The sequence below is a fragment of the Vigna unguiculata genome, chromosome 6 (genome assembly GCF_037176805.1).
Source record: "Vigna unguiculata cultivar grain cowpea cultivar isolate G323 ecotype 2 chromosome 6, ASM3717680v1, whole genome shotgun sequence".
NCBI lineage: Eukaryota > Viridiplantae > Streptophyta > Magnoliopsida > Fabales > Fabaceae > Vigna > Vigna unguiculata.
The window spans coordinates 16,260,676-16,270,474 of NC_140797.1; the positions used below are offsets into that span (position 1 = coordinate 16,260,676).

The following is a 9,799-nucleotide window of genomic DNA, read 5'->3' on the forward strand; positions in this document are numbered from 1 at the left end:
TATGATAAACCCCAGGAAAAATTCCCTCCACATTTTTTTTCCATATCCTTTTTATATATTTTTTTAAAAACCTTTTTATCACTTCGTACGTTCGAAAAAAGGGACACAGACACACTATACCAACGTTCAAAAAACTCACCTGATTCACTTTGTTCGTACGTTCGAAAGCCACTTTCCTCAAACTTCACCTTGCTACATTTTCCTCAATCTCACTCTCAATCTAAATCTTTGCAGTTGCTTCCTTGCTTCCGAACGATGTGCTCGCGATTTCGTTCGAATTTCACCTTGCTTCCAAACGGTAATGGTGTTCCCTTTCTTTTCTTTAGGTTTCCAATTTTTTCGTTTTGTGGTTAACTTCTAACTTTGAAATCCTTGATGCTTGTTTTTGTACAAAGATTCAATTATAAGTGTGTCTCCGTTGCTCGTTCACTAGCTTTGCATCTCCAACAGTGGTCGACATCTTTGTTCCTGAAAGCAAACCATGCTTAAGAAACAAAACAGTGCTCATGCTTATCAAAATTCAGAGTTTGCTACATCAGCCAAAGGTATGGAGATTTGTGTGTTTTTCTTCCTCTATTGTTGGACTTGTCTGTTATGCCTTCAACTCCTTTTCCAATCATTTAATTGGAAATTGGAGTTGGTGGAAGATCTTTCTTTAAATGTTTTTCAGTTTATTAATATCCCTTTCCACCTTGTTTGCAAAGACATGGGAGTACTCCAATTCTCGTTGTTTGGAAGCTCACAACATTTTCTACTTTGCTGGTCACCAGTACTCCTTTTTCCTTGATAAATATGTGAAAGAGAAACCAGATGTACATAGTCTTGTTTTGAGTGTTGCATTTGTTATCATGTCTCTAGGCTTGTCTAGGCTGAGTCATTTACGATTTGAGGTTGATCTTCTGTACTTTTTTTGTGGACTTCTGACTGTACAACTCATGAAAATAAAACTATGGTTAGTCATTGTTAGAGGAGCTTTTAGTTATTCCCTCATCCTTCTTCGTTCCAATTTGGATTCGTCAAACAAGAAGTAGGTATGACGGACTTCAACACTAAGATAATGTAGTGATTGAAATTGGTTCGCATTCACAACCACAAGGAACCAGTCATAGTGTTACTCAAGTGGATTCAACCCATACAGTTATGGCTACTTCACACCTAGTAATTGATATGGTTTGGCCTTCTAGAGGAACAAGGCACAGTTCTTCTCAAGTAGTTTCACCTCAAGAGGGTGGTGCTGGTGGTCCCCCTCCAGAAAACATTTACAGTACCAAGGAATATTTCAAAGCTATATCTTTGCATTCAACTCTTGGCAATAAGAGAGGGTGTACATGAGAAACTACTAGGAACTCAAATCAAATTAAAACATTTATTTCTATTTGATGTATAATATATTGATGGATACATTGGCATACAATCTTAGATAAAAGTTAAAAAGCAACAACTAAGGCATATGAGAGTTTGATTTTGTGAGAGGCTTTTTCAATGTTCATCTTTGGGAGATGAGAAAGATCCTGTTGGATTATGAGAGGAATTTTTGATTAGGTGTGAAGGCATCATGGCTATGCCACAAAGTCCTTCCTTTTTAGATATGTTCCTTTGCATTCTGGTTTAACCATGTTCTCCCCATTCTGCTCCCCAAAAGTTTCTCACTATCCAATAATTAGTCCCATCAACCGTTGTTCTATACCCCACAATCGCTACACCATGGTTTAGATTCGTGCTACAATCACCGGTAAACACTCCTTGTAATATTGAGTTGTATGATTTGTGAGTAGTGATCATTAAGCTTACCACATTTGCCCTGATCTTTCACATTAGTGACAACACCTTTCTTCCTCTAATCCATCGAAGCAGGAACACTACCAACATTCTCGTACATGAAGGTGTCGTTACCATGTGGCGTGCCTCAGAACATTCTATGGTGATTAACCTTTGAGCCTGCATAGGTACTCCTGAATTCATGGTTGGTCATGTCAGCGAACTTGTTCAGTTTCAGCTTGTAAGGCTTATCCATCTTGTTAGTGTGATGGACATGTACATTTACAAATATTGTAATGCAGCAGATAAGGTAGAGATTGTCCATTTACGAGGCTTTGGAAGATGTATCACTCAGTGGTGGGATTCATTCTATTACCCTTGAAGTGATGTACTGTATTTATTTGGTTTACAGAAATACGGAAATTAGTAAACTTAGCCAAGATTTAAAGGAGGGAAATATTACATCATCTGTGTACATAGCCAAAGTGAGAATTCTGTTAGCGAGTTGTTTGGACGCTAAGTCCAAAAATGGTAATAAGCTTGATGTGATGTACTACATTAAATCTCTAGACTGAAGTAAGGAGAATAATCTAGGACTAGGTTTAGATACAATGATTTCACCTGTGTGTATTTACAGGATGATAGAGCTTTTAGAGAGCAGTTTGGAAGCCAACTCCAAAAATTACAAAAACCCTTCTTTGGGTTATGTTTTCATCATGAACAATCGAAGATTCATTGAAGTAGAGACAAAACTAAATGGACAGAGACTTTCTTTTGGAGATGACTAGCTTCACAAAAACATGTTTTACCTTGAGAATGGTCAACCAAGTAATGTTTTCTGGATTGGTTATCCTCCTGCTGTTCAGATTGATGAACAAAAGGTGGAACTCCTGTTTGTCGGGCTAGATGTGTACCAATTGGGAAAGGGATTGGGACTGAGCTGTGAGTATAGTCTTATCCGTCTCTAAATCTTAGTTAAAAGTTTGCATATTTGGAATAATTCTTGAAATCTGTTCTTTTTTGTTGACTTATCTTGCATTTAAGTTCTTCTCATAGCTAGCAAAGTCCACATATAAGATATTCTCTTCCCTCTGTGTATTGTTTCTTTTCTGCAGGTAATGTAGGTTTTATGATTTTTACTGGTTTGTCATCAGGAAAAATGGTGTGCTTATTTGTTTTATGGTTTTTTATGTAAAAAATCTTAAACTTAATGTTTTTTAGTATATTGGAGGTAAAAGATGCTAATTGGCTTCCAAATCATTCCTTCTTTGTTTTGTTTACATGTTTTAGATTGGTTCAAATTTAAGTTTGGATATATTTTCGTAATTCTATTCCTGAAGAGAAGGAAATAATACCTAAGTTTGGGAAGATTTAGTATACATGCTTAACCTATCTATGGATACTAATTGGATTTATGTCAACTGTCACTGGTCTTCTCTGTTGTGCAATGTGTTTTTTTTTTTCAAAGTGATGCAAATTTTTAGCAGTTTTATATTCTTCAATTTCTATGGTCTATCAAATTCGAGTTCTTGATACATGCGGCATATAATGAGAGTCCTTTGAGGAAGCGTTCATCTCACTTCAGGAAACTATGTTACTGCAATAACTGAGAAGACCAAAACACTGAACAACCACAATATTGCAAGATTATTCCGAGCTTTTTCTAATACCAATGGCAATTTAAAATTTATTTTGCAAAAAGAGAAAAAATGCACGTCTGCACCGTAATTGGGAAGCTCACAGTTAGCATGCTTGATCTTGTATCAATTTTCATAATTCTATACTATTGTCGTTCTTGCATGTACATAAACAGTTTTAGATCAGAAAATTAGATTCACACTATAATTAATTTAATTTGTTTTGTCTTTCCTTTATTCTATATTTTCTATTTACCTTTTTAATAAAAAATTAATTTTATTATCTCAGTTCCAAAGGATTTGTACTCTGTATACCACTGGAAAAAAAAAATCCCAAATGTGTCTCTTTTTACATAATTTGTAAGCTAGTAAGTAACCTAACATATACACTACACCTTATTTATTTCTTAAAATAATAGATATATGGGTAAATTATGTTTTACAGGTACATGAACTATAAAATTCTCGTACATATATGGAGCGTTGTAAGAGTTCAGCATCTAAGAGGCCATAGATATTGTATTAAAACCTTGTGCTTTAAATTTTCCTGCTAGTAAATAATGAAAATTTGAGATTTTTTTGTGGTTACTGCGTATAATAGGAATATATGATGGAGATAAGAAAGAGGGAGGGGCGTGAAATGTTTTCCTTATCTTTGATTCAAAAATGCGTGGATGAGTAGGAAATAAGAACCACATGTTGGCACACTGTTTCCATGCATTCAAAACATACAAAATGTCAATGTAATCTGTAATTATGTAGTGCATTATTATTTGAATTGGCATTGGTTTTTCCTTATTTATCCTTTCATGGAAGGGTTAGAGTATATGGTTAATTAATTTTGTCATGAAGAGGTTTGAAAAGGTGTAGGTTATGGCTGAAACCAAGACACATAGGAAGGAAGAGAGAGAGGGATAAAGTGTGTTCCAATAATATCACTACTTCAAATTATTACTATTATTAATTAATTATTTATTTGGTAAATAAATTTTTTATCAAATCCTTTTATTTTAAGATTTGAAGTAAACTTGTTTTCATTTTTTTAATATAAGATGGTCTTAGTGATTAAATAAATAAATTATTATTATTAAAACCTATATAAGCAGGTATTTAAAAAATCTTTACAAATATATTGTTTATGCATCTTCACAAAATATTTTTAGTTTTTATTCAGTTTTGTTAACACACTGGTTTTAATATTGTTTATGATTATGAAATTATGTTTTAAAATTAAATAAATTTGATTTCATATTTCATATTTTTCATTAGACTTTTCATATTTAAAATTACAACTTTGTTCATTTTATTAGTCTGATAACTTGTTCATATTCCAAATTTATATTCTAGAAACTAAAATTTATGAAAACCTGATTTTGTTTTATTTTAAAATCGAGAAATAATGTCATACATAATTTACATCGAAAGGATTTAAGGTGTAACTAAATCTTAAGTTTTTATTTAACATATAAGAGCCTATCCTTGAATTATTTTGAAAAAAAAAATAGTGTAAAAGTCTTTGTAATGTAATTTTTCTTTCAAAATCATACACATATAGCGAAATGTTTCATGGTTTTTGCTAACCATTGCACTAAATAAAATAGTTAAAGAATCATTGAATGAGTTTTTAAAAAGTTGTGACATTCAATGAATTAATAAATTGTATTGAGTCTATATTTTTACATCATATTGATCGGTGTATTAAGGAATTGTATTGAGTCTAATATTAATTTTCATAAAACACTGACAGAAATATATTGTAAAATCTAAATATTACATTTTTTTATAATTTTTTAAAACTTTAATTAGAATTTAAATATGGTTACTTGTAATTTATTTACTATTATAATTTGAATTTATTAAAATAGTAAATAATAAACACTAGATGACAATACTCACATCATCCATTAATTTCCGAATGATAGTAAAACTTACAATGCATATACATTAATTTCCGAATGACCCTTATTCTCCTTATTCTCCTTTTGATTGTGGGTGGGAAAATCAATATTTTTTTCTGATCTTATATCATTAGTTACATTTTTTTTCTTTATTAAATATATTTTTGTTCTCATAAACAGACTATTCTTAATGGATTTGGATAAGTCTTGGATTGATTTGCCTCGAAATACACAACAATGCATGGATGGATTGAATAAATTTCTGGACTTTTCATTTGCTAATAAGAGCGTTGAGGGTAAGATAATTTGTCCATGTCGAAAATGCAATCTTAAAATGGCAAACTCAAGGAGCAACATATGAACACTTAATTCTTCATCCTTTTCCAAAAGGGTATACCTTTTGGCTTCTACATGGTGAGACAAATTATGTACAACATACAATTTCAACACCTCCAATTTTCCAATCGAATGAGGATAGAGGTTTTGCTAATGATCCCATATGTGGCATGGTTAATGATGCATTCGGGAATTTTGTAAACACTCAAAATGTGGACAATCATGAGAATATGCGACCTGAATCAAGCCACACGATGCCTGATGAAATTGCTCAGTATATGAAGTTTATGCATGAGGGACAACAGAGTTTGTATGAAGGATGTGACAAATATTCTAAACTTTCTTTCTTGCTCAAATTGTACCATATCAAATGTCTATGCAGAATGACTAACAAGGCAATGTCAATGATACTGGAGTTGTTAGCAGATGCTTTTGATTATGCTAAAATCCCATCTTCATTCTATGAAGCTAAGAAAATCATTAATAAGCTTGGCCTTCATTACACCAAAATTGATGCTTGCCCAAATGATTACATGTTATACTATAGAGAAGATAAAGATAGGGAATTTTGTACGAAATGTAATGAATCTAGATGGAAGAAAACAAATAAGAGCAATAGTATTGTTGGTGTTACTAAAAGACAAAAGAAAGTTCCAGCTAAAGTTTTAAGGTATTTTCCATTGAAGCCACGCTTACAACGAATGTTTATGTCTTCTAAAATAGCTGAGCATATGCAATGGCATGCATCAAGAAGTACACATGAAGGCATATTAAGGCATCCAAGTGATTCTGAAGCATGGAAGAACTTTGATCTAATGAATCCTCAATTTGCTTCAGACCCTCGAAATTTCAGACTTGGTTTGGCTACTGATGGGTTCAATCCATTTGGTGATTTGAGTACATGTCATAGTACTTGGCCTATTGTACTTATACCTTACAATCTTCCTCCTTGGATGTGTATGAAGCAAAGTTCATTCATTCTTTCCATGATCATTCCTGGTAAAAGAGCACCAAGAAATGATATTGATGTATATTTAAGGCCATTAATAGAAGAATTAGAAGAGCTATGGAACACTGGTGTTGAAACTTTTGATTCACATAAGAAAGAAGTGTTTCATATGCATGCAACTATATTATGGACTATTAGTGATTTTCCTAGTCTTGGAACCTTATCTGGGTGGAACACACACACTAGGTTGGCTTGCCCTAGGTGTAATTTTGACACAACTCCTAAGAAGATTCAAGGTAAATTTTGTTTCATGAATCATCGACGTTGGTTAAATGCAGGGCACAAATTTAGATTATGCCGCAATCGTTTTGATGGAAGTGTGGAAACTAGAAATCCTCATTTGAGAATATCAGGAATAAATGTCTTACAACAAGTTCAGAATCTTAATATTGTATTTGGGAAAGAACCAGAAGTTGAGGAACGGGGGAAAATACAATGGAAAGGTCACCACCCTATTGATGGCCCTCTACAATGGAGAAAAAGAAGTATATTTTTTGAACTTCCTTATTGGGTGAACAATTTATTGCACCTCCATCTAGATGTTATGCACATTGAAAAAAATGTATGTGATAATGTGGTCTATACATTATTGAACAAAGGTAAAAAGTCAAAGGACAACCTAAAGGCACGAAATGACTTAAAAGATTGGGGTGTTAGACCTGACCTTTGGCCTGATGCAAATAACAGATATCTTCCGGCTATATATACATTGACAAAAGAAAATAAACATATATTTCTAAAAACATTGAAGAACATCACTGTTCCAGATGGCTACTCAAGTAACATTAGTAGATGTGTTGATGTCAAACAATTTAAGCTTGGAGGATTGAAAGTCATAATTCTCATGTTTTGATGGAGCAACTTTTACCTTTGGCAATGAGGAAGACACTCCCTAAAGAAGTGTGCTCTGTTTTGATTGATCTGTGTTCCTTTTTTAAGCACTTGTGCAATAAAGTTTTAAAAGTGGATGAACTTAACCAATTGCAAAATAGAGTTGTTCTTACATTATATCACATGGAGATGTTGTTTCCTCCTGCATATTTTACAGTCATGGTTCATTTGATTGTGCATTTGGTGGAAGATGCCAAGATTGGAGGACCTGTCCAATATAGGTGGATGTATCCCATTGAGAGATATTTGGGAAAATTGAAGTCTTATGTGCGTAACAAGGCCCAACCAGAAGGCTCAATAGCTGAAGGCTACCTAGCTGAAGAGTCCTTAACCTTTTGTTCTAGATATTTAGATGGAATTGAGGCTATATTTAATCGAATAAGGCGTGTTGATGACGAACCTGACACCATGGCATCTAGTGTAAGTGGTTTGTTTCCACCAGTTGGAAAACCAGTTGGGGGTTTTACTTACTTCTCTTTATCAACAAGGGAAAAGTTACAAGCACATCGTCATGTATTGACTAATTGTGCCCAAGTTAACCCTTTTCTTCATTAAGTACTTTATCTTTACAACTTTTTATAATTCATCTACATTGAGGACTAACCATGTAATTATTTCATTTATTTAAATTAGAGAATTTAGAGAAATTGTACGAAGACAGTTAAGAAGTCGTACACGATCATCCTCTATGATAGATAAGAGGGTTCATAGAGAATTTGTGGAATGGTTTTCTCGTCGGGTATGTCTAATTTACATTCTTAAATTTGATAATATTAAAGATATCCAATTATGTTGATCATATTTTTCTTTTTTTTTTAGATAAAGAATGACTTAAATGGACCTTACTCAGATGATTTAAAGCTCTTAGCTATGGGTCCAATTGATTGTGCAAAGCGTTACAATGCTTACAATGTTAATGGCTTCAAGTTTCGTACGTTAGAGAGAGATGATGGACTTAAAACACAAAATAGTGGAATATTTGGTACTTTTGTGACAAGGAGCTATGCAAGTAGCATTGACAATCAAATGCAATTTGGGGGTGTACCTTATTATGGAAAATTGGTAGACATAATTGAGATAAACTATAATGGTCGATTCTCTGTTACTTGTATGTGGGCTAATACAACTACTTCTAGAGGGATTATAACAGATGACTTGGGATTTAGATTAGTAAACTTTAGACGTTTAATACACATTGGTGATAATGATGATGACGAACCATACATTCAGGCTGCAGAAGCTCAAATGGTTTATTATGTAGTGGATGAATTAGATAAAAATTGGAGCATTCCTGTGCATCTAAAGCCACAAGACTTATATGACATTGGTGGAGATAATGATGTCACTTTCCATGAATGTGAACCATTTGAACAACAAAATTTGGAAACTTTATTTCCAGATGGAGAAGGGAATATACCATTAACAAGGTCATACTGAAATTGAACATTTCTATACTAGTTTTTGTTTAAATTATCATCAATATTACTTATACATGCATTATATTAGGTAATCATAATTTAATGAATGTGAATTGACTTGTATTAATGTTATTGTTTATAGAATTCCTGATGATGAAGAAAATATACATGAAGAAGACTAATGGCAAAGTTTCAGCCCTTACCCAAAATAGAAGTGGCCAACCATCATCTATAATGTGCCCACCTGCGTCTCATCCATCTTGCCCAAGTAAGTTGACTAAGTTTCACCACGGGTTTCACCTATAGTAAGAATTGAAAAGTTTCACCTACTCATACTCCAGGGCCTAGTAATCCACCTCAACTTCCGTTTCCGTCACAGTCCAGCATAACACCTCAATTTGCATCTCAATTTGGTATGATGGTTATATTTCCATGTTAAAAAGTATCTTACTTTTTTCGTGTATTAATCTAATTATTATGCAGCACGTCACATGAATTCCCATCCTATAGAGAATAATAATGAGCAACCTCCACCCTTACCTCACACGAATTCAATGCTTTCAACATCTAAATCTAGTAAGATGTCTCATTTGCATATCTTTTGGTACTTTTAAATTTCATGTATTATCTATTTATTTAGTGACTTGAGTTAATTTGTAGAATGTTTGAAGAAGAGGTTGTTCTCCACTACCAAGACCAATTCCGCACATGAATTTGAATTTGAATTTAATAATCAACCTAGAAATGAGTTTATGCATGATTCTACATCTAAACCAACACCAAGGTTACACTCTAATAGTGAAGGGGAAGAAAATGTGGATATTGAGATGCAAAGTAATCAATCAAAGCATG

The 9,799-nt window shown here is 33.1% G+C and overlaps 1 protein-coding gene and 3 pseudogenes across 1 annotated transcript; all 4 read left to right on the forward strand.

Moving 5' to 3' along the window:
• The first annotated feature begins 506 nt into the window (after positions 1-506).
• Positions 507-1,332, forward strand: LOC146885575 (uncharacterized; annotated as a pseudogene).
• A 716-nt stretch (positions 1,333-2,048) lies between these two features.
• LOC146885576 (uncharacterized) lies at positions 2,049-2,726 on the forward strand (annotated as a pseudogene).
• Positions 2,727-5,483: 2,757 nt separating this feature from the next.
• Positions 5,484-7,491, forward strand: LOC114171166 (uncharacterized; annotated as a pseudogene).
• Positions 7,491-9,129, forward strand: LOC146885577 (uncharacterized). The gene is made up of 4 exons (XM_085674469.1): positions 7,491-8,080; positions 8,172-8,268; positions 8,349-8,956; positions 9,090-9,129. Exons 1-4 carry the CDS (start codon positions 7,491-7,493, stop codon positions 9,127-9,129), a joined length of 1,335 nt encoding a protein of 444 aa, XP_085530595.1.
• Positions 9,130-9,799: the final 670 nt, after the last annotated feature.